The 24,880-nt window shown below is 39.1% G+C and overlaps 3 protein-coding genes and 3 pseudogenes across 7 annotated transcripts; 3 read left to right on the top strand and 3 right to left on the bottom strand.

Moving 5' to 3' along the window:
• The first annotated feature begins 880 nt into the window (after nucleotides 1-880).
• Nucleotides 881-5,225, top strand: LOC121246611 (PRA1 family protein B3-like). Of its 5 annotated transcripts, XR_005937149.1 has the most exons (4): nucleotides 881-1,665; nucleotides 4,586-4,632; nucleotides 4,692-4,806; nucleotides 4,892-5,225. XR_005937149.1 is itself a non-coding variant. In XM_041144800.1 (2 exons), the coding sequence occupies exon 1, from the start codon at nucleotides 1,015-1,017 to the stop codon at nucleotides 1,636-1,638; it is 624 nt and encodes a 207-aa protein (XP_041000734.1). In that variant the 5' UTR covers nucleotides 881-1,014; the 3' UTR covers nucleotides 1,639-1,665; nucleotides 4,812-5,225. The 5 variants fall into 5 exon arrangements, 4 of the variants coding, with proteins under 4 accessions (XP_041000734.1, XP_041000735.1, XP_041000733.1 ...); XM_041144800.1 differs by lacking the exons at nucleotides 4,586-4,632; nucleotides 4,692-4,806 and having other exon boundaries at nucleotides 4,812-5,225; XM_041144801.1 differs by lacking the exons at nucleotides 4,586-4,632; nucleotides 4,692-4,806 and having other exon boundaries at nucleotides 4,807-5,225.
• On the top strand, nucleotides 2,829-3,026 carry LOC121246614 (annotated as a pseudogene).
• LOC121246613 lies at nucleotides 3,263-3,708 on the bottom strand (annotated as a pseudogene).
• A 4,945-nt stretch (nucleotides 5,226-10,170) lies between the features above and the next one.
• Nucleotides 10,171-11,348, bottom strand: LOC121247493 (annotated as a pseudogene).
• Nucleotides 11,349-11,975: 627 nt separating this feature from the next.
• LOC121246610 (laccase-12-like) lies at nucleotides 11,976-15,075 on the top strand. The gene is made up of 6 exons (XM_041144797.1): nucleotides 11,976-12,170; nucleotides 12,254-12,405; nucleotides 12,546-12,790; nucleotides 12,977-13,105; nucleotides 13,563-14,522; nucleotides 14,656-15,075. The coding sequence occupies exons 1-6, from the start codon at nucleotides 12,045-12,047 to the stop codon at nucleotides 14,784-14,786; spliced, it is 1,743 nt and encodes a 580-aa protein (XP_041000731.1). The 5' UTR covers nucleotides 11,976-12,044; the 3' UTR covers nucleotides 14,787-15,075.
• A 566-nt stretch (nucleotides 15,076-15,641) lies between these two features.
• On the bottom strand, nucleotides 15,642-23,172 carry LOC121247492 (cation/H(+) antiporter 15-like). Its single transcript, XM_041145829.1, has 5 exons — nucleotides 23,050-23,172; nucleotides 22,262-22,312; nucleotides 18,369-18,565; nucleotides 17,305-18,295; nucleotides 15,642-16,832 (listed from the first exon to the last, which is right to left on the bottom strand). Exons 1-5 carry the CDS (start codon nucleotides 23,170-23,172, stop codon nucleotides 15,642-15,644), a joined length of 2,553 nt encoding a protein of 850 aa, XP_041001763.1.
• Between the last annotated feature and the right edge of the window lie 1,708 nt (nucleotides 23,173-24,880).

The following is a 24,880-nucleotide window of genomic DNA, read 5'->3' as shown; positions in this document are numbered from 1 at the left end:
TATATAGGGACAATAGATAATTTTTGAATGATTTGATTGAGCATTCTTAAATTATTATCTCTCACTTATTATTGACTTAAATATTAGAGATGTCACAGGCACATCGTACCGTCTACTTAACGATTTGCAAGTTAACGATTATGACCGGTAGTGGGACACGTCCTTAACACATCACACCAACACACTGTGCAAGAACTAAAAGTGTAAAACCAAATGCAACATAAACCAATTTCTTTCTTAATGAAACAACAAATAAAAGCAAAGCCCAACAACGAGAACATAAGCTACACTCTGTCAGGAACAAGCGAACCGTAAAAGAACCAAATTCAAAATAAAAAAGCAGGGGAAAATATACAGATGCAATCAAATAAGGGCAGAAACGTAAAAAATAAAAACAAAACAGGAGAAAAAAATGTACAAAAGTAGCAAACAGAGGGGCAAATAAGGAGAGCGAAAATCAACCAAGCAAGGGCAAAAATGTACACATGAAATCAAATAAGGGTAGGAACGTAAAAATGAAAGACAACCGTATAGAAACGGGAAGACATATAAAGTATAAACAAATAAGGATACAAAAGTAAATAAAAGAAACATTCATGATAGAAACGGAAAGTAAAGATCCCTAAAGTCTACTATTCATAAGCGGGGATAGACGCTTATATAATAGTAATAGATATATATATAACTTTCATACGAAAAAAATTCCAAACGTTCACTTCTAGACCTTTTAGCCGACAGTGACACCAAAATTTTTTTTAAGAATCATTCATCAATCTATAACCGCAGCACAACATCATTATTATTATTATTATTATTATTATTATTATTTTTTTTTTAACCGCAGCACAATAATTTTACATTTTCTAAACGTGTACTTGGTTCTCTCTCCCGTCCCGTTAATTCATAGCTCTGCCTCACTGCCTCCGTCGTTCTCCTCTCTCACGTTAACCCCCTCTCTTTAAAAGGAGTGTCTCACGCGCAGTCCTCCATCTCGCACGCGCCACCAACCACCCAATGGCCTCCCCACCGACGCTCCCTATGTCGAACCCCTCGCAATCATCCCCGTCCCCAATTGCCACACCCGCCTTTCGCGCCTTCCTCTCACGGCTCTCGTCCTCCATCCGCCACGGGTTATCCCACCGCCGCCCGTGGTCCGAGCTTGTCGACCGGAGCTCCATGGCTCGACCCGATTCACTCACCGAGGCATACTCTCGGATCCGCAAGAACCTTTCCTATTTCCGCGTCAACTACTTAACCCTCCTCGCCCTTGTCCTCGCCCTTTCCCTGCTTTCCCACCCTTTCTCCCTCGCCGTTCTCCTCTCCCTCTTCGCGGCCTGGGCTTTCCTCTACGTCTTCCGGCAATCCGATCAGCCTTTGATCGTTCTCGGCCGGACCTTCTCCGGCCGGGAAACCCTTCTCGGCCTGTCCCTTTTGACAGTCATCGTGGTCTTCCTCACCAGCGTCGGATCGCTTCTCATCTCGGCTTTGATGATCGGCTTCGCCATCATTTGCGCACACGGTGCGTTTAGGGTTCCCGATGATCTCTTCCTCGATGACCAGGAGCCTGCCAATACCGGGCTCCTCTCCTTCCTCGGCGGCGCCTCTGCGTCCGCTCCAGCAGTTGCCTCCCGCGTATGAACCAGATCTTGACCTCGCTAGCCACGTGTAAGTTTGGTAGCTGTGAAATTGACCTTCTTGTGTTTGTAGTTGTAGTGAGGAGCTCTAAAGGTTCATTTGCTTAGGAAATCCGAGGCAGATGTTAGGGTTTTTGATGTTTCTTTCTCTTGTGACCGATCTTTTATACAGAGTGGAATTGAATTGAACTATTTGTAGATCTCATTTTTCTAGACTTGGATGGGGGAAGAAACATTATTATGGCCTCAACTTTTCAAAAGAAAAATAAATTCTAGACTTGAATGGGTTACTAGTTCATAGTAGTTCTAGTACTTTTGGTTTTTAAATGAATGCAGTTTCATCAGTTGTACAATGTTCATGTTGGATTTGTTGTTGAACATATAACATTATCGTTGTTTGAAAGTTAAGGGAAAAGATAGTAACTTCGTAGCCTTAAAATGATGCTCGTATACCGACCTAAAACAAGAGGCCCGGCTTGTTTTTATGATAGATTTATAGGGATTGATTGAGCAGTAGTTTACTGCAAATTATCTCCGTGTAGTTTGCAAGGTCCTGCATGTTAGGGAAATAAATATGAGTGAGGTGACAGTTTGGGTCAGCACCTGAACGGCTTAACCCCTAGTATGGGTGCCGTTGTAATTGTGCTCCCTATCAGATATAGGAGTCATCCTCTTATGTTCCTGCAGCCTACGCTCCAACACTGCTGAAATTTGAAGGGGTTGGTGGGGATTGACTCTTGCATAATTCAAGCCATTTCTGCGCATGTTTGTCAATACTTTCGAGTTATTATTATTGGACTTGATTCATACTGTGTTTAAAACGGATTCGTGCTTGCCAGATATTGTTGTAAAAAATTTTGGCTTCTCATTGTTTTTACGGTTCTGCTTTGTACAACTGCCCTTGTGTAATCGGATGACGTGATTCTGACAGAATTTAACAACTCACCTAAATCACTGTCACACACTCTCTTTCTCTCTATTCTCTGAAAAACCGAAGTGTTTCCACTTTCCAGACTCAAGCGGAAGAACATAAACGAACCCACCATGTTATGTCTGAGACCAAACCCTTCGTTTTTTTTTCTTCTTCTTTCTTTATCTGTCTTCCTCTTCATCTCTTCAGCCTTCACAAGCTCACGAGTCCACTTATATACCTCTCTCTAAAATTCGAGATCATCCGTCGTTGCTTAGCACAGGATGGAATCTCAAGTGAAGCATGCCGTGGTGGTGAAAGTAATGGATCGGTCCAGATCTAAAGGACAGGTGACTTAGGTGAGAGTCAAGTTTCTGGACAATCAGAACCGGTTCATCATGAGGAATTTCAAGGGACCTATGAGGGAAAGCGGTATCCTTACCTTACTCGAGTCTGAAAGAGAAGCAAGAAGATTGTGTTAATTGGCTACTAGTTGCTCCCCTCCTTCTCAAGTTCTTTCTTTTTTTTTTTCTTTTTTTTTTTTTTTTAGATAAGATGAAAGCATCTTGCAATCCAAACTCAAAGTTCATATCCATCAACCATCCGTCAGCAATTAAATCAACAATGGTACATCTATAAGCGATATATACAAGTAAAAGAGAAGTTCGTATAATAACTTGGTATGAAGTTTCACAAGTGTTTCAATACTACAATTGCATCAGGCTTGAGAGGTGACAGATCCATTTTTTCCTAGTTCCCGCTATCTTGCACGTTCCATCTTCCGTTTACGCCATTCCTCCAAAGCTTTCAAGCTGCCAGCATCATTTAGGGAACGAAAATCCTTTAACCTTTTAGAAAGATCAACTGCAGCAGTTTGCTTTGTATCTTTTTGCTAGACCGTCTCTGGCTTTGCATATGCTTCTTGCTCAATTTCTATCACTCTTTTGATCAGTTCCAATGGTTGCATAGCAAGGCGATCTCTTCAGATTCTTTGATATACTAGATTTGCGCAAAAGTGAATTGAGATGTAGAGATTCTGTAGTGGGAAGAGGTCAAAGAGAAGAAGTTCTGAAGCAAGAGAAGAGCAGCAACGACGTTCAAGAAACAGACCACAATGGTTGCGTTGCTGAAGGAGAACACTCTCCATGATTGCAGTACCTCCATGTTTCTCCTCTTCTTTCTTCTTTTTCTTCTCAAGCTAAAATAGCGATAGAATTCCAACAAGAGTTGCCTCTCTCAGCAAATTGCCTTGTTCGTGGGTCCCCAACAAAGACTCCAACTTTGGTTGCATCTTGCCTCTTGGGGTCCTCCGTCTCTAGTGGGCGGTACCCCTACGTCTAAGCCATCCCAGTAGCAACAATTTGTGGTCCTCCTCAAGTTTTTGCTGGTTTCTCATTGTGGTTAGTCAATGGCACTTTAAGTACTGTTGGTTTAATGAAGTTTGATTTTGCAATTACCGAGTCTATTATTCATTGAGGTGTACATAATACCATTCCATTTCAGAAAGTTTTGATTGAAGAGGGTCAGAAATGTTTTGATTGAAGAGGGATTGCACTTGGGAGTGATAAGTTTCAAAAATTTTTGCAATGTGCAGAGGAGAGAAATATAGAGGGAGGAAGAAGAAGAATGTCAGAAAAAAATTGATAGAGAAAGAGAGGAGGAATGAAATGATAAGGACAAAATGTTAAAAAAACAATATTTGTCATAAAAAAAGCGCCGGTTGCATGGGGTTTCCCAAGCCCGGTTGAAAGTAGAGTTTCTCTTGTTTTTAATCTACCTGACAGTTTATAAAGAGAAAGATGTTAACGTTTCTGAGGGCAACGTGTTCTTCTCTTCTACCCTCCCAATTTCTTCCTCTAATAAGGTTGTACCACATAATTTTTCTTAGAAAGATTGTGTGACGAGCATGTTTTGGCCACATATCCGAACAGGTTTTGTATCATCGATCTATGTTGAGTAGATACGTCACATTTCTGAATTTTTTAAATGTGTCAATCCTATTTTCATTTGGTGGAATCATCTTGTTAGATGGATTTTTTAGCACAAGAAATCTGTGCTCGATGGAAACCAGACTACCTGCTCTCCCCAAATCTTCATTGTTTTTTTGGGATATTTGAATTGAAGTGTTTTGGAGGCAGCATCACTGGGATGATACTCTGCTAGTGCTAGAATCACGCTTATCTTGCTTGGCGCTGCATAAGCCTTTTTTTTATGGTGCTTTTCTGGAACTCGAGTTTATGTATGATCTTTTTGCAATTCAAGGTCAGTTTTGAGTTCAAATGGAGGCAATAACCTAGATATATATATGCTCGAAAATTTAGTCTAATTGGTGCGCAAAATATTGAAGATTGCCGCTGGGTTTTGCAAATTTGATGCCAAGGATCCGGCTGCAAGAATTTTGTCCAGGCTCTTCGTTACTGTAAGCAACATGATGCTCAGGCTAATATTGATATGGATCGTACTTGTTTTTGCAATCGAAGCTGTGATGAGCCCTTTCCCGCTTCTCTTCTTTTGCTTTTGAGCTCGTACGGATGAGTTGACTGCGCAGCTTTTACATACAAGTTACAACAAAATTGAGAACCCTAAGCTTGATTTTTTTGGCCTTTAAGCTGTTCTGCTATTATTATTCTCTCTTGCTTTTGTGTTTATATGAAGCAACAAAAGAGTGGTATTGGTGGTCCTATTTTTTTCACTTGGTTCTGGGGTTATAAGAGTTGCGATCATTTCATGCCTCAAATAATGAACTTAAAAGATTCGAAGTTTCTCGTATTTTTGTAGATGAGATGAATTGAGATCAAAAATAAAAGTTGAATAAACATTATTATAATATATTTTTTGAATATTATTTTTATTTTAGAATTTGAAAAAGTTGAATTGTAATTTTGTTTTGTGTGAAAATTTAAAAAGTTATAATTATTAGATGAGATAAATTGAAAGTAATTGTGAAAACGGCTTTAAAGTATAACTGCTTTATATATATACATAGTAGGAAGTTGTATGGGCCCAGTGGTTTGTTACAGCATGGTCAACCTGATCGAGCAATTATTCGGGAAATATGGAATGGGGATAGTTTTGTTTATAATGGGCTTTCTCTGTTGCTCAGTTACAATGGTTCGTGTTTTAGGGTTCAAGGACTCGGGAAGAAAAGAAAAGAGAAAAAAAAATAGCAGTCTAACCTTGTTCCTTCCCTGCAATAGTAGTTAAGTGGAGCATCCAACTGAACCCAAACACGTGTAAAAGGGACCCCCCCCCCCCTCTCTCTCGCGGCCCATGCTTTCAGTTCAGAAATCCATCAAACCCATCCGTGGCAATGAATCCTGTGAAAAAATTAGAATGAGGGAGGAAAAACAGAGATAGCGAAATCGATTTACATTCATAAAGCATAAAAGTCGAAACACTTTGTACATATATTCCGGATGTTGGGTTGGGTGGTAGAGATGATGTTTAGGCATGGGGAGACACAGAGATGTCATGCTATGTTGTTACTAGAATACAGAGAATGACTCACTCAAACAACATCGCCTGTTAAGATAAAGGCCAGATATAATGCTCCAAGGCTCAAGCCACATAAAGGTTAATTCCATTATATATGTGAATTCCATTATAGCTATTATAAAGGTCAAGAACTTTTACTTTCCAAACGTGAAATCCGATACACCATCTTCTTTTATCATTCAGTATGAAGCATCACACCAAGGCTAGACATGTCATCTATTGGGGTGGAATTAAATCCATAAAGAGGCCTTTAAGATTAGAGGCCGAGTACTTACTCTGCTAACGGTTCTGGCCATCAAGGTTTCGAACCCACCCAAGTACTCCCCCCGTTTTTTAATGAGTTCCCACGTACCGGTATTCGGTGCCACATAATCGGCAGCTAAACAATTGATTGGAGTAAGGGGTCGGAGTTGTTGGTTTTATGCTTGTGAAAAAGCTGTTTGTTCAATTCTTAAGGACCTCCAGTCTTGAAGTTTCTTTTGCTTCTATGGAGGCCATTTACTAGTGCTTAATTTTCTTAATTAGTTCTTATTTCTGTAACACTAATTGCCTGATACAGAGTAGATAGCAGTTGTCAGTTGACCCATTTTTCTTGTAGTGCCACCAAGTTTGCTACTGGTTGTGATTGTGAACCTCTAATTTGGCATCCTTCAACTTTCCAATAAAGGATGAGCTAAACCCATCCGTACGTATGAAAGCTGGATAGCTCGGTCATGTGTAGGAAAGAAGGCTGGCTTTTGTGGGGCTTTGAAGTAGGAAGTTGGAACTATATATGGGGCCCAACCCCAGGCAATGACTTCGAATTTTTACTCCAGATCTGATCTCTCATTCTGGCTGATTTTTGCACGGGAGAAGTGAACCTTATAGTGAGAGGTCAAGCAAACGTGTCGAGCCGGGACAGTTTAGATAGGCATCAGTTGACGTTGTTTAATTCTTGTTGCTTTCATTTCTGTTACTTAATAAGGACAAGTTGCCTGTAGGTAGGTCGTTAGGTGTTGGCAAACGACTTCGTTATTTACTTGAAAAATAAAAGTTGCAATTATTTTCTTCAATGAATAAGTTCGTTGTTGACAAGGACTAATCAAACTCGTTTTGCATAATTCTAATAATATTATATATATGAAAAAATTTAATTATAAGTGATTCTGCGCACTAATATACACTTTTATTCAATATGATTGGTTAGAAAGTAGATTTTATTGAAAATAATGTTAATTTGAATTTAGAATATGAAGACAATAATATTAATATACAGAATGGTATATAAACTTGCTTATACATAATAAAACTCTACATATATATATATATATTTATATGTATATATAGATGCCTGCTTGCTATACTATTGCGCTCACTACGAGCACGTACGGTGCTTGCTTAAATTTTGGATAATGCTACTCTTCCCTCTCTATTTTACTGCTCAATTCTATTCCTTTGATTTTTTAATTTTTAATTTTTAATTTTTACTTAGTAATTAAGAAAGTATTTTTTAATAATATTATGATTTTTTTTTATTTTTTTAAAAAAATGTTAAAAAATAGATGTATGAAAAAGTAAAAAAAAAAAAATAATAATAAAATCTCATAACTAATGATAGCTACCAGCGGTCGCTGTGAGCAGTGACTCTATCAAGACTCTTAAATTTTACCATTTTGTGAGTTTTCTGTCTGTCAAGGAACGTGCATGGAAGCTGTACTGTTTAGCTCTATCGACACAGAAAAATCCCTTTTTATTTTCCTCCAAATTTAGCTTAGAGATATTTAAAAAGGAAAAATAATTGAATAATTAACTACTTAGTTCAGTTGTACTACTTTACTTCAATCGATTGTTAAAAGGATCAAAATTCATTTGAAGGAAAAAAATTTATTTTAATGACAAATTGTAAAGCTGGGAATAATTATATGTGATGCCCCCGAACGTAAAAAGGTATTAAATTCCTTGAGCTGATAACGAAATGAAAATCGTATCACAACATGTGTACAAAATAAAATTAAAAAACAAGTACTTTGATTAACTCATAAAATCATATATAGTTATATATAGGTGCCAGCACAAGGCCAAATATTCAATTATATATGGCCTACGTACGTCGTCTTAGCCTGTCCTTTTTTTTTTTTTTTTTTTTTTTGACTTTATCTTAGCCTGTCCCTTAATATGTAGTAGCCGTATAAGAGAGAATTATATAAGAAATGAGTTCAACCAACTCAATAATTAAACAGGGCAATTATATTAGTATGCAGTACATGAGTCAGATAAATATAAAATATAAATAATGCAGTAACAAGATGCTCTTGGAATTCAAAAGACTTTTAACTAATTTATTAAAAAATTAAATATTAAATACAATAGAGGAAAATCGTTAAATACATGCTCAGCAAAGCAATCAGCCAAAGAAAAGTATCATTTTGAGATCACATTTATGGATACAACAGCCCAGAACAGAGAGAGTAATGAAAATGAAAAGTCAAAGAAAACTACCAGCTAGCAAGCACTAAACAACCTAAAGAAACCAGAACAATAAAGTAAAATTAGCTGGAGGGTTTTCAGCCAATCAATTTGATTGGCAATAAGCAGGAACTTCTGCTCTTCAGTCAATTTTCCCTTTTGCATTACTTAAGATGTCGTCTCACTCTCATGTTGCGTGCAATTATTTTTTCTTCTCACGATTCTCAAAAGTCAGTAACAAACTCACCCAACTTTGTAATTGCGCTTTTATTCTTGTTCACCCGTCTAATGCTGGTCTCTCTTCCCGACAGCTTCCAAGGGACCAAAGAGATTAACGGCTGCTAACCATCTCAAAAAAAAAAAAAAAAAAAAAAATTGCAATGTGGGCATGGTTGCCATCACTCGCTGTCAGTCTCCCATTTTCATGTAAACAATTATCTTTTATAATTTTTCAGCTCAATCATTTTATATTTTCGTAGCACGAGTAAACATAAGCGAGTAGTGCGAGCTAGCATTTTCAGCTTAATATAGACCTCTCGATCAGACATGTACGTGCAATATCCATGTGGTCTTCATGTACGTTTGGTTTATCAAAGTTGCAAACGTTCATGTCTACTGTGTATAAGTGACTGGCTAGGCTACCTATTATTTGATTATATAGACTGCATGGAATTGGATCGATCTAATCTATCATGCGATTTAACTATATTATATGTCTTAACTAAAAATGCAGTTGGACCCATCAAATTAATGTCCATTTGCATTACCTCTTTGCCTGCACCTAATTAATAAAAGAGAGAACCGGACCTTCCATACTCATTTTTCCTTTCAAAGGAGACTTTATTTTAGTCGGTGGCTATGGCCCACGTTAGTTTGAACTAAACGTATAGACTTCCTACGTACGTACGTTCGTAGCTTAGCTAGCTCTTGATAAACACCTTTACTATTTATCATCCACATACAATACTATACACTATATATATATTTTTTTATTTTTTTATGTTTTTATTTTTTTCTTAAATTAATTGAATTATTTTACTCATAATTCATACATCACATATTTGTTAAGAAAATAAAATAAAAATAAATATAGTGTATAATGTGTGGAAATGATGAATATAATTTTTCATATATAATATGATCAAACACACACATCACTTTTCACATGGACGCTTTATATAATTATATTTTAAAATAAAAAGTATTTTTATAAAATATCTTATAAAAGTAATATCATTTTATAAAAATACTCTTATTTTGAAATATATGTTATAAAATATATTATGCGAGTATTATCCCTGATCAATGCCCGGCATGGACCATTAATATATACGTCGAAAGGACCCCGGTTCCTAGCTCTTGGAAATTAATGTGAAAATACATAACCTAATTCCAACGTATTCTGTTTAACTATTATTATTATTATTATTATTATTATTATTATTATTATTATTATTATTATTATTATTCGGCTATCCCCCGTTAAACAAGAAATACATACATCATTTATGTATAACATACATATTATATGGTCTCGTAATATTATTGGTGCATGGCTGGGATTCACTTGATATCCCACTTGCCCGAACAAAAATGGCTTGATCGGGTTAGACAACAAGTTGGGCTTAACACTCTCAAAGTTTGTCGAAACCGATCACCGACCATAACGTTTTTTTTTTTCCCTTCTCAAACCCTAGTTGCTGGCTTGAATAATGAATGCTTCAACAGTTTCACGGCAGAGGACCTCTTTACTGGATCTTGATCGAGACAGGAAACCACCATGTCTTTGAAAGCCTTTGAGAACTTCTTGTTCTTGTCCTTATCTTGTTTTTCGTAGTTTGCGAATTGAAATCGCCTTGTGATCTTCAGGAGCAAAGACTTTGAAGGGGGAAGGTGGGACAACAGAGGGCGTCCGTGAGCCAATTCTAGTGCAGTGATTCTAATGGACCATATATCAGCCTTGAAACCATACCCATTGTGCGAATGTACCACCTCCAGCGCCATCCAATACAGTGCGCCCGCAACATCAATGAGCATCAAAGACGACGATGAGGACCCTTCTTGAGTCGAATTTGACTTGTAAATCAAGGCGAAGACATCAAAATTTGCAAGCTTAACTAACCCGATCGAGTCTAGAAGAATGTTTTCGGCCTTGATGTCTCTATGAAGGTGTCCTTGGTTGTGAAGATAGAACAAGGTGTTTAGGATTTCTTTGAGAACAATTAATGGCAATACATGGCTCGGTTAAGCCGTATGGGAAAGAAGATGAAACGATGGATTGTAAAGAGTCAGCAAACATGAATGGCATCACGACCTAAAGGCGACTTTGAACTGTGAAGGATCAGTATGCGTTGAGAATGTTGGGGTGGGAGAGAAGCGACATGGTCTTCGCTTCGCTCCTTTTCGGCTCTTCTTATTCGTGAGCCATGAATCCGCGTTGATCTTTGGATGGGGTTTGGATGAGGATTCTTGAAGAGATGAGAGATCAGAGATTCAGAAGGGTTTTGGAACTCTACAAATGAAGGTATCAAAAGCAGAGTAAGAAGAACGGGTTTAACCCGACCAGAAATTTATGGGCTGCGTTTGTGTTACCTTCTAGTCAAGTTGGGTCGGGTTGGACCCAAATCTGGTTCGGGTGGGTCGTTGTGCAGGCCTATGGATTAGCAACTGTTGCTGATCCCACACGTCACACCTGATGTGGAGTTTTTTTTTTTCTCTCTCTCTCTCTTCCCATTTTTTTCCTTCTCTTCTCGTTGAAACCATTCGAGTTCTTGTTCTAGGCAATCATGGCCAGCTTCAACCTCACCCTCAGTCAGGATATCATAAAGAAGGTCCTTCCTACTGCCTAATTTCGCTTCAACCATGTTGCGCACCCAACAATTGGCTGATACCGAGAATTTCTCATAAATTATGAAGAAGCGTAATTATAAGTAAATTAATCGAGTCTGTCTGTATAAGAACTACAATCGCATATATACCCTAGCCTCAGTACAATATGGCATTTTCCGTGGATTTGTTTACGAAAAACGTAGAGTACTGCATGCTCTGTAACTATATATATCTATATCTATGTATCATAATTAATAGTTCTTTCGGTATTTGGACGGCTAATTAGAAAAAATTAGGGATTTCAGACGTCTTCTTCATGATTTGCATTTGGGTACATACAAAACATCAAACATGATGATCAGTACCGTAAAAGAACTAAAATGTAATATTTGCCATAAAATTGCATAATAAATTACGCTAGCTATGACGTTAAAACTGATCAATTAATCTCCCCTAAACCAAGAAATAAGACTTGTCAATGAAGCAAGCGTTCAATGATCGAAATTATGCATTTCCATAGGCTAGTGGGTGCAACAACTTGAATAGGGTTGAACTAAGTTTGCCCAGGAATCTGACCATCTTGCCGAATCAAAACCTAATCGGCCAACCTCAAACAACTCTCTCTCCCCGCCCTCTTATTTCCTATAAAAGAGCCTCCTGTCTCTCAATCTTCATAGCTTGCATTACCACCTTGACCATCCCACATAACAAAAGGCACCGGCTTAGCAGAGATGGGAGCCCTCTACAACATTTTTGCCGATTCTCGGGCCTCTTTCTTCCTTTTCGGTCTTGTTCTTCTTTTTGCTTCAGCAATGTCGACCTTGGCACATGCCAAAACTCATCACCACAAATTTGTCGTACGTTTTCTCTGTTTTTCTCCCCACGTCTTTCTTTCTTCTTCCTGATCTTAAATACTGATATTAAGTTTGGCATGAAATAGGTTCAAGCGACACCAGTGAAGAGGCTGTGCAAAACCCACAACAGCATCACGGTGAATGGGCAGTATCCCGGTCCAACTTTGGAAGTCAATAATGGCGACACTTTGGTTGTTAAAGTCACTAACAAAGCTCGATACAATGTCACCATTCACTGGTATTGCATGCATGATTGAGCTTGTGAACATACATATATAAGCTTGGTTATTTTTCCTAATTCGTTAACTCTTTGCACGTTCAAATTTGTAGACTGGCAAACCTTTTACTTTTTTTTATTTCTTATTGGATATTGCACAGGCATGGCATTCGGCAAATGAGGACAGCATGGGCAGACGGGCCAGAATTCGTGACCCAGTGCCCGATTCGGCCAGGAGGGAGTTACACGTATCGTTTCACTATTCAGGGACAAGAAGGAACATTGTGGTGGCATGCTCATAGCTCATGGCTTAGAGCCACCGTTTATGGAGCTCTGATTATTCGTCCTAAAGAAGGAGGTTCCTACCCATTCCCTAAGCCAAAGCGTGAAACACCCATTCTTCTTGGTAATTTTGCCCGGCCCCTTTATTTGACGTATCTGTCTTTGATACTCGATAGGAAAACGAGATATAGTGACATATAGAGAGAGAGAAGGGAAAAAAAAAAAAGAGAGAGAGACATCCGGATGTTTGATAGACTATGATTGTGATGTCGATTAAGTTACTAACTTTGAAAATAACGATGATTTTTAGGTGAATGGTGGGACGCAAACCCCATTGACATTGTGAGGGAGGCGACTCGGACAGGAGCAGCTCCAAACGTATCAGATGCGTACACCATTAACGGTCAACCTGGCGATCTTTACAATTGCTCCAGCAAAGGTTTGCTTCTCTAGAAATTAATCTGCAAACCAACCATGCATTATTATAATGAGCCATTTAATATTGGAGATGGACACCCTTACAGGAAAATAATCGTCCAGGGTGAAGGACTGACATTAAAAAAGAAATTGTATAATATCTTAGAAACATCTTAATAAGTTGAAATGCAGTTAACATATATATATATATATATATATAGTCTAATTCCAAAAATAATTGCCAAAGCATGCAGAGATCAACTAACTGATAAAAATGAAAAAAAACAAATTAATATGTCCATTCACCACATAGGTGCCATCAAAATCTCACTTGTTTTTTTTTCCCTGAGCCAGCCACCAGTCTAATAATAATAAATGAAAATTAAACTCCTTGGTGTTCGTTAAGCTTCCATCTTGAATATATTCAAAGATGACGACCTCACAGCTTAGTAGGTGCATGAATTTGATTCTGTATGCAGGTACTTACATAGTTCCAATAGACTCTGGCGAGACCAACCTCCTCCGTGTCATTAATGCCGCCCTGAACCAGCCGCTATTCTTCAAGGTTGCAAATCACAAGCTCAGAGTTGTTGGCGCCGATGCCTCCTACACCAAACCATTCTCTACCTCAGTCCTCATGCTAGGGCCTGGCCAAACCACTGATGTTTTGATCAATGGTGACCAGCCCTCAGGTCGATACTACATAGCTGCACGTGCCTATGCCAGTGCCCCAAATGCACCTTTCGACAACACCACCACAACAGCCATTCTCGAGTACAAGTCCGCTCCTTGCGCTGCCAAAAACTGCGCAGCAAGCAAACCAGTTATGACAAGCCTACCGGCTTTCAATGACACGGCTACTGTCACTGCCTTCAGTAACAGTTTCAGAAGTCCCAATAAAGTGGAAGTCCCCACTGAAGTCGATGAGAACCTCTTCTTCACAATTGGTCTAGGACTCAATAAATGCCCACCACATTTCAGAGCCAGGCGGTGTCAGGGCCCTAATGGAACACGCTTTGCTGCCAGCATGAACAATGTGTCTTTTGTGCTCCCATCCAATATCTCTGTACTTCAAGCTTATCAGCAAGGCATACCAGGAGTTTTCACTGCTGATTTTCCTGCAAACCCACCTCTAAAGTTCGATTATACGGGGAATGTCAGTCGCTCACTTTGGCAACCTGTTCCGGGGACTAAGGGGTACAAGTTGAAGTACGGGTCAAGGGTCCAGGTCGTGTTACAAGACACTAGTATTTTCACCCCTGAAAACCACCCCATCCATCTTCATGGATACGATTTCTACATCATTGCGGAGGGGTTTGGAAATTTCAATCCCAAGACTGATACTGCCAAATTTAACCTTGTTGATCCACCTCTTAGGAACACAGCGTCAGTGCCAGTGAATGGATGGGCAGTCATCAGATTTGTCGCTGACAATCCAGGTAAAAAAAAAAAAAAACTTCCCAAAATGTTTCAGATAGATACAATTTCCATAATCCTTTCATTTATTTTAATTTCCTAGATATTAACAACCATCTGATCATGCTAATTAAGACACCTGTTTGGCATACATAGGTGCCTGGCTACTGCACTGTCACTTGGATGTTCACATCAACTGGGGTTTGGCCATGGTGTTCCTGGTAGACAACGGAGTTGGAGAATTGCAGACTATAGAGCATCCGCCGGCGGATCTGCCACTTTGTTAAAGATCATCTACGGGTCAGAAATTCCACCAAATTCATAAGCCCAGTAATAGGGGCCGGCCGCTATTTTTCTACTTATATTATAAGATTTTTCTGTTGTTGTCCCTGCATTTGGGGACCGGTTGTTGCTCTGTTTCATTGTTCTTTGTGATAGATAAAGCGGGTTTAGATGTGATGGTAAAGTGGTTGCAACACTTACGTACCATCTAATATGGCCAATATAGACCCGGCCGGTGCGTTTCTTTATTGTAGATGTTTTTTCCGCAATTGCTAATATTGAAGACAGATCTGATATTTTTTAATATATCTGTAGTACTGTCCGAGTTTCACCCCATGCAACTCGATCCGTATCCATTTTTTCAGGGTACAAATGCTGCATTGTCTGCAGTACTATCCGATGATCGGTTCACAAACAATCCAAGAAATTCGATCCTAGTACTCTCAAAGGAAGTTGGAACCCAAATATAAAAATCCGTTAAGAACGAAAATAACGGGAATCAATGGTTGGAAAATCTTGATTTTTGCAGTTATATTATAACCATAAATACATATCCTTAATTTGTAAAGCAGTAACAAGTTTACAATAATTAGCAAATTAGTAAAATAGAGTTCTTTTATTTGTTTCCGCACTTAATTGCGTGCATTCAGATATATATTAAAGCTGCTTCTGGAAAGTCTTGCATGCATTCCATGCTGAATGAACAAAATTAGATCGAATTCAGAGATCGATTATACAAACTTAATTGACGCGATTAATGGACGGTACTGGTGGCATGCAAGTCAATTTATAATTAAAATATATACAATAATAAACCTAGCTAGCTAACATTAATATATTGCTCAAAATAAATTAAATACCTAAAAAAATTTCTTATACATAATCCCACAATGCTTGAGCACCAATAAAGACGACCAACCCCCATATAAGTTGAACGAAGCATATATAATATCGCCCACCACTCCCAAATCATCATTGGTCGCAAACGCAGGCATTTCTTTGTCGTCAAAATTATCTACCTCAAAGTGCCGTTGGCCCACCATCACAAGGTCGTAATGTCTGCCTGAAGAATGAATTGGGTCCCCCACTCTCAAAATATGGTCCACCATAATCTCCCAACAAACCACGCACGCATTGCCAACGTTCTCCTTCTTGAATCCGTCATACACATCTTCATCCATCATCCTCTCCATCCTTACGTACTCGGAATCGCTCTCGTCATGGTCTTTCTTATTTGTAAGTGAGATAACACGTATCACAGTGATACTCACATTTGGATGGTGCGACATTTGAGCCGCATATGCGAGGGCCTCGCGATCATCCTTTCCGCCGATGAAAATTATAGCAACGTCGTAAGAAAAGTGGCCAGAGCTACTGTTACGGAAGTGTCGATCAACCAGAACACCCACGGTGCAAGGGGCATGTTTTTGTACATTAGTATTGAGAACATGTATTGCGCTAGCGACTTGGTTACCTTGTGTAGCCCTCTGGTTCTCATGGTAGGGAACTATAATGAGAGGGACTAGATTGTCTTGAGCCAGTTTTGAAATGTTTTCGTGCATGTTCTGGTAAGGGGCGATGATGGTGAAGGGATGGATGGTAATAGGACCAATGGAGTTTTCAGAGTAGTTCGTGAAGGCTTGCATAATGTGATCGAAGCTGAAGGAGGTACTGTTGAGGATCCACTTAAACTGCCTCAGGTTATGTTTATTGTAAGGGATAACAAGTGGAACGGCTCGACCGAGGATGTCCATAAGCTGGATTACGTAGACACAAATAGGTCTGGCTTCAGTAGGGTTGGAGGCCTCGAGGAGGGTGATGATGCTGCGCACGTTTTCCTCATTGTGGATACAACAAATGATCTGAAACTTTGAGTTACGCGGTGTGCTTTGGATTGTTCTCAAGCCTTGGGGGTTGTTTGAGGGATTATTATAAGCACATCCATGTAACGTTTGAGGTTTGTAAAAGATTTCTACCAATGGTGTTACAAATGCGGTCACGGCCAACGTGGACGACACCAATACAAAAAAGGACTGGTCATCTAGTACATGCTGCAATATTGATCACAATAAAACATGAAATTAATTAGCTAGATACTATAGATTTTGCTACCTTAACAAAGAAATTGACAAGTGAGATTGAACTTTTTTAAAATAAAAAAAAATAGAAAAAAGATTGAGGAAATAACATGACCATTAGTGATCACCTTATATATAAATCCATATCTTTTATATCTTTTTTACTAAACATAAATGAAATAATCGAAAAAGAGTTTAACAATTAAGAGTTTTACCACATATAGTCACTTTTGCTTACTCCTTGTACACTCGACTGATATATGATTGGTCAAAATAGTTATTTTATATTAAAAAAATGACGTAACTAATTAATTATATTACTGGAGTGCGCAAAAGTGACTGCATGTAGAGTTTTTGATTAATTATATAAAAGGAAATTAAGTAAGAAATAATAGAATTAAAAAAAAAAAAAATCTAACATGATACCGATCATCGACGTACGTACCTTGCTAGCCTTCCATCGGAAAAAAGCCATGACATCTATTACGCCCTTACAATTCATAATTAGACCGAGTAGGGCAGCATGTCTTGGTCTAATTTTGAATGACAGTGAAGTTAGCAGCACTCCCACAAACTTGGCAAAGTATGATACCAAAAGGATACAATGGAAAATGACGAAGGTCTTCCAATTATAAATGGAATGCACATCCATTTCTATGCCAACACGAAAATACCATAATGGCATCAGGATATCAGACACAAACGTCTCTGACTTCTCTACTAAAATGGAAGCCAGAGGCGGTCCCTCAGGTATTATACACCCAAACAGTACAGCGCCAAGAGATAAACTGAGGCCCAAAATGTTAGTGAGACATCCCATGACTAAAACTCCAATTAGTGTTGATACAACAAAGACTTCACGAACGGGTTCCCCTTGTGGTGTTTTCTTGACCATCCAAAATATTGTCGGACGGACCACAAAGAATGTGAAGAGTGCCAAAGCAAAAAGGGAAAGAGCTGCGGCGATTGATTTGACAAGGGTTTTTTGGGTTAAGACTACGGCGACGGGCATTAAGGACCAAAGGATGAGAGAATGGACGAATGCGCAGGAAGAGGCAAGTAGGCCGAACTCAGAAGTTACGAGGTTGAGTTCTTCTAAGGCATTGGCAACCGCTGGGATATAGGATGTAGACATAAAAGTGGACATCTTAAAACAGAAAATGGTCCGTGTCACTCCACCAATGTAGTTTATACACCCGACCATGAGTAAAAAGAGAATGGAAAAAGGAAGCGCGAAGCTTGTAGCACCAATGCTCCATGCCTTCCTATTTGTACTTAAAACCCTTGACACATCCACTTTCACTGCAATAAGAAAGTTGAAGTACACTTCCCAATTGCGGCTAGAGTCCCTAACACCATCTTCTCCGTCGGTAGGAACAATCTTTGTCCGATTACATGTTTCTGCCCTAGAATAGAAGGCCCAAAAGAATACCACCCTGTACGTTGAGTACATATATAACAATTAATTAAGCATATACATATATATATATATATATCATCATGATGAGCCGGAAAAGATGATCAAGTAATCCAATCAGAAGCCATACCAAGATATAGCAGACAAATTTGGGTTGTTTTAGTGGCCGAAGAACAAAGTAGATAGCTCGGCACGCAACGAATGCCAATGTCCCTTGGAGCAACAACAAAGGAAAGATGTGGGCGAGGGGATTATCTCCCATCCAAATGCCGTTGGACTTAACATTATTCTGGAAATTTGTTTCACAAATGATCATCAATTGCTGCTCATGTTGATGATCATGAGAAGCTTTCCAGCTAATTTCCGCTTGCCTAGAAGCGGCACTGATATTATAAATGCTTAGGATATTGGACATTCTTCTAATGAATTGATCAGGGGTTTCTTATCATTCCAATCTCTTAAATATTACGTGGTACTCATGAGGCATGATTCAAAATTGTAGCTAGCTAGCCAGGCAGGCAGTTTTGACAGTTATAATTAAAGATAACAAGAAGCTGGGCGGAATTAGAGAAAGCTAATTAATATTGGCAGCTAATTCCAACGAGCTAGTTTGTTACTAAAATCATGCATTGACTCGGATCCGACGTTATAACTTAATTTTAGGAAGATTCTAGTGTAGTACTACTGCATGAAGGTATAATTAATAATGCTCATGATCATGAGCTAGCATGGACATTCTCAATTGACCAGGCTGGCATCTCAATGATCATCATGTATTGCCATCGATGATCAATACAGATATAATTAGTTGCCAATTGCGCGCTAACTAACAAATGATCTTTCTGCGCCATGTTTGTCTTCTATAGTCAACAATTAATTTGTTAGAAAGAGATAACAAACTCATGATGAACCTGGATCATCAGAAAATGCTGCAATATCACCTGATCAGTACTCAAATTAATCATGTATTGACGTAAATTCGAGTTATAAAATTATACACACACAGCGAATTTGAACTAAAAAAGTTAGGTAGACCTAAAAAAAAAAAAATGTTTACGTTAATCTTGTGACTTATTAGTGACAATTAAGTTTTTTCTCTCACAAACTAACATAAATTATATACTCTTAGTTAGGTTTAATGGGTTTTCTTAATATTGTAATTACAAGAAAACCTTAATTGGGTCTCTAATTTTTTAAACAACTTGCGAATTCAACATCAAACTAACATTAGTATTTGATTGATCGTAACTGGACTTGACAAGATCTAAATCTAGCATATTACATACATTTAATATTGTTGCTTTGAGAAAACATCAGAAAATGACAATAACATAATTTAAATCCTTTAAATATTTTTTGTAACAATAAGGTTTATAGACTATTATGAATTAAAACTAAGCCCACTTAAAAGTATTGAGCCAAATCCAATTAAGTATTGTCACAGTTGCAGTAACCAAAACATTATCAGGTCTAAAATGATTTAGAACCAAGTCCAACCCAATAACATATGTGTCTAACTTCATAATCATTTAACATAATCCAACTCCCATTAATAAGAAGCCCAGTATGTAAACAATGTCCATGTGAGCCCAAGCCAAATAGTAATTTTAAGGGCATAAATGTAATATAGAACCCAACTCCAAATTTCCCAGTTAGTAAACAAAACTCCACTCAACAGAGAGTTCTGTAACAGATCCTTACCGAGAGGGTTATGTGTGGTGGCGATCTGGGTGAATGTCGACAGCAGCACGGCTGGGTTCAACAGTGGTGGGACTTCTAAGAAAGAGGGAGACAAAGGGAGAGTGTCTCGCGTAGAGAGAGAAAAGAGTCTTACCGAGGAAGCTCACGTTGTACGACGCGAAGGAGCAGCAGCAATGGAGGTGTTTGTTCTGTTTTCGTGTGGTGAAACCGAGGCTTTTATGGTGTTTTATAAAGGGTGGGTAATGATGGTGCAGGGCAGTGACGCACGGTGGGGATTTTCCACGGTTAGGCTTATTCCAACGAAGGTAGCACTACGGCTTTGTGTTGGTTGTTTACAATGGAGGCAGGGGTTGTGGTGCAACAGTGACCAAACCAGACTCTCACTTGGTCGGTTCTGGTGGTGGGGAAACTGAAGAAGGTGATGGTGGCTTTGGGGCTCATGGTGGGGAACAAATAGACTGTTTCGGTGTAGGGAAAACAGAGCCTTTTTGGTTTGGTTTACGGTGGGTGGTGCAAGTCTGTGGGGCAGCTCACGGTGACTGGGTTCGTTGGTGCTAGGTCTCAAGTGGCGGCCGCTGGTTGAAGGGGTGATGCTTGGGTTGAAGTCGAGAGTGTGAAGGTGAGAATACTACTCACGGCGAAAAGGAGGATGCATCCGTGGCCTCTAAGGCTATCGGTAGCAATCCATGATGACCGACCTAGGTGCTTGTGCAGTGGTCTGCGGTGGACGGGAGACTTTGTGAGAGAGAGAGAGCAAACTAAGAGAAAATTGGAGGGAGTGAGGGCACTGAGAGCAGTTGTGGGGAATGAGAGAATTTGAGAGAGATAGGGTCACAGGGAGATAGAGATAGAGATATAGTTAAGGGTGGGGCGTGGATGGGAGAGAAAATATCGAAGATGAGAGAGAGAGAGAGGGGCAAACCGTCGGGATGGGGAAGGAAGAAGGAAACTGAAGGGGGGAAAAAGAACTTCCCAAACGGCGCTGTTTTCGGCCCTCACTTGTCGGCCTTTTCGTGGGCCTGGCCTGGCTCTGGGCTTGGGTTTTCAGTGGGCCTAGGCGTTGCTCGGCCTGGTTGTTACAGCGATAAGGTCGTTTGAGGGGTTAATTTAATCCTAACCCCCTCCTCCCCCGACCTCTACTTTCTCTCCCCCTCTCTTTCCTCAAATTCCTCTTCAATTTCTCTCTGCTCATGGACTCGCCGTGACGCTCTCTCTCCCTCTCAAACTTTATCCATCATTTTTTCTCTCTCACTTTCCAATTTGTATTTAAGCTTTGCTACTCATCATCTCACACATCACATTTTTTTTATTTTTTTATTTTTTAAATTTTTTTTATTTTATTCTTTTTAAATTTATTGAATTCTTCTACTCATCATCCATATACTACACATTTAGTATGAGAAAAAAATAAAAAATAAATAAATAAATAAAGTGTTAGTATGTGGAAATGATTAATAGAATTTTTCTTTATATTTTGTTGTTTAATGTTTATTACTTTTGCAAATGATTTTTTTACTAGTTTAAGATTTCTTTTTTTTTTTTTTTTTTAGATTTGTTGTATTTTTGTTACGGATTTGTATTTTTTGTGGATTTGTGATTTGTATTTTTATTTTTTACGATTGTGCAGCTATAGGTGGGTGATGGACCGGGGTGGGGGGAAGACAAACCAAGGGTTTGCCCCACCCAGCACCAGGATGGGGGGCATGCCCCCTCTGTGTTGGGTTAGGTTTCGAGGGTGAAACCCCGCTTTCTGCCCATGTGGGGGCAGAGAGCACCCCCTAAATAATCATCTCAAGCTTGGTAGGCTTCAAACCAGTAGCTAGGTTTAATTAACACCCCCTCTGGCCAAAAAAAATCTAGTAAGGCTTTGATGCACTCATTAAACTTACAACTCTGCTACGTACAACCGAGCCACGAAACCATGAGAGAATCGGCTGATCCACGTCAACCAATATATTTAAAAAAAAAAAACATAACAAAGATGAAATAAAACGAACGGATGGAAGAATTCAGATTTTCTCATTTCAGAAGCCAAAGAAGAAGATATTGCATCTGGGTCTGCATCGTCTAGTAGGCCAAAACTCTATAGACCATAAAAGTAAAAAAAATCGCATTTGGGTCAGCGTCTTCTAGCAAGCCAAAACTCTACAAACCATAAAAGGAAAAAAATAGAACGGTTTGGCACCAAAGTGATTAGCTTTACTGAGTTTTGTTGATTATTTGTTAATTCGATTGCTTCATTTGTTGAAAATCATAATAGAAACAAATGGATGAAAAAAAAAACATTAGCACTATCAATCACTGATTTACGGATTTTCTGAGCATCTTCTACTTCCTAAACAGAGAGAAAAACAAAAATTTTCGTTATAACAACAAATTTAAAAGAACTTTCATGTAATGCAAATAAAAAAGAAGAAGAAGCATGCATAAAATGAAACGGGAGGAGACGGAAGAAAAAAGAAAGTAAGAAGAGGCCAACGATGGAAAGAAAAGACGGAAGAAAACTTACACACGCCTGAAAGAAAAATCAAGAAACAACGCAAGATGGAAAGAAAGAAAAATAAAAGGGAAACTTTCGGCTCGGAGGAACACACGCACATGGACTCTACACAAAGAAAGGCTGGACGTCGAAAGCAACACTCACGTTGAGCCTTTGGCAGAAAAGGAAGAAAAAGTTTTTCTTCTTGGCCTCAAAAATTTGCTCTGTTTTATGGAAGAAAAATTTAGGTGGCTAGCCATGCATGTGGGTTGTGCAAAGGGTGTCGCAGTGGATGAAGTACATGACGAGGTTCACGAAGTGGCTAGGCATTGGCTTTGCGGAGGACTGACGATGCAAGGTGGCTAAATTGAGGCCCATTGTGGCTGCGTAAATTTGCTCTGTTTTATGGAAGAAAAATAGAAGTGGCTGGCCGTGCATGTGGGTTGTACAGAGGTTTAACATACAGTGGCAGTGGATGAACTGGGTGGAAGTCTACGTGAAGATGGAGGAACTGGCGGAAGTTTACGTGGTGTAGTTGCGATGTGTAGGTTGTGCATGCATGCATGCGTACATGGCTCACAATGATCACAAACCCATCCAAAAACATAGATCTCTTCGTCTTCCGAGAACTCGCCGCAGGCCAAGTGGTACATTTTCCATGTCTCGCCTTCCTTAGCCAGCATTCTTATGAACACCCCAAAATACCCTCCGTACATCTCTCACGCAGTCCAAGTCCTCTGCGCGCAGAAGAACAACGAATCTCTTCCCACCCATTTCTGCCTGGGTCGAGCTCCATCACCGTCTAGGTCAAGCACCGTTGGGGATGAGTGTGGGGTCGAGATCTTCGTTTGAGTTGGGATGGAGTGGAAGAAGTGAGGGGAGCAGCCGAACGGCTCCCCAGGTATTCTCTTTCTTTCATGAAAGACGAAAGAAAATCGAAAATAGGGGAAAAGGAGAAAGACAACGGGAAAAGAGTAAGTGGCGTCATTTTTATTTTGCCATGTGGGATGCAGTTTCTCTCCAGTTCCCCCCGATCAATTGCCTATAGAGTTTTTGTTAAACTTATGTATACGCCGATGATCGGGCTTTTTAACTTCAGCGATTCAATCATATCTAATGTCTATGCTTTTCTCTTAAAGCTTAAATATTGCGTGTGTTTGGATACTGGAAGTTGGAAGATTTTGCATAATTTTGGCAATGCAGTAACAGCTTAACATGGTGTTGAACCATATGTCTGCATTAAATTCTGTTCCGTACGTATACCCTGTCCAACGGTTATATGTTTTCCAAATGGATAATACTTTCGATCGAGGCTGTGAACATTGGCTTTCAAAATTGAAGTACTCAAACTTGTTCAATTTTGTCCATGGTGCATGTCTTTAAGTTCTTTTGGAACATACTTTCAAGTTAAGGATACTCATTCCTAAGTCGTACACTTTCGTTTTTCATACATTAATGTATCTATTTGCCCATTAATAAAGAAACCTGATAAAAATTCTTATACTCATAAGATTTGGGTACACTTAGCATATCACTATTAATTTCGAAAGATTAATATAAATGCATACAGTATTTATTAAATATAAAAATCTAATCTATACAGACAATAATAAATTTTGTCGAATTTACTTTATTCGTACATCGTGTGTCCATTACTCTCACTTGCCAAGACTGGTGCACCAGTGGTTGATAGTCAATTAGTCAATTGAATTGTAAGTAATTGGACCAAGACAGCTAGCTTATAATTTCAACGAATAAAAGTCATGAAGTTAAATATACATTCCATTTCAGGTAGTTTTCTTCTTAATTGGGAAAATAGAGCCGAACAAACAAAATAAGAGTTATCTCATCAAGTGTAATATATATTAAGTTATCTATCAACTACTATTCATCCCACACTCCACACTCTTGATGTAGTTTTTTTTTTTTTTTTCTATATATATCAGACCCATCACTATTTCATCTCAATTTCTCTCTCCTCAAACTCTTTCACCAAACCCATCTCTCTCGTTGACCTCTCTCTCCTCAAGCTCTCTCTCATCCAACCCCCCCTCTCTCTCTCTCTCCAATGACGCTGTCTCTTCTCAAATTCTCTCTCACCGAACCCCCACCCCCTCTCTCAACAAGCTCCTCGTCATTCTCTCTCTCTCACATCAAGCTCTCTCTCTCTTCAATTGCAATTTTGGGTTGGTTTAATTTCACTTTGCTTTTTTCATCAAATTTCCTACACGCAAGGCACTGAGGGGGGAGATGAAGGGGGAGAGTTTTGGAGGAGAGGGGGCGCGGGGGGAAATTAGTTTTGGAGGGGGGCGGGGGGAAATCACATAGAAGAGGAGGAGATGAAGAAAAGGATTTCGTGGGGAAGATGAAGGGGTTAGGGCAGAACCGGTTCACTTATTAGTGAACTAGGTTTGACACATAGGA

The sequence above is a fragment of the Juglans microcarpa x Juglans regia genome, chromosome 1S, assembly GCF_004785595.1.
Source record: "Juglans microcarpa x Juglans regia isolate MS1-56 chromosome 1S, Jm3101_v1.0, whole genome shotgun sequence".
NCBI lineage: Eukaryota > Viridiplantae > Streptophyta > Magnoliopsida > Fagales > Juglandaceae > Juglans > Juglans microcarpa x Juglans regia.
Note: the sequence above shows the minus strand (reverse complement) of the source record. Positions and strands in the feature narration are given on the sequence as shown.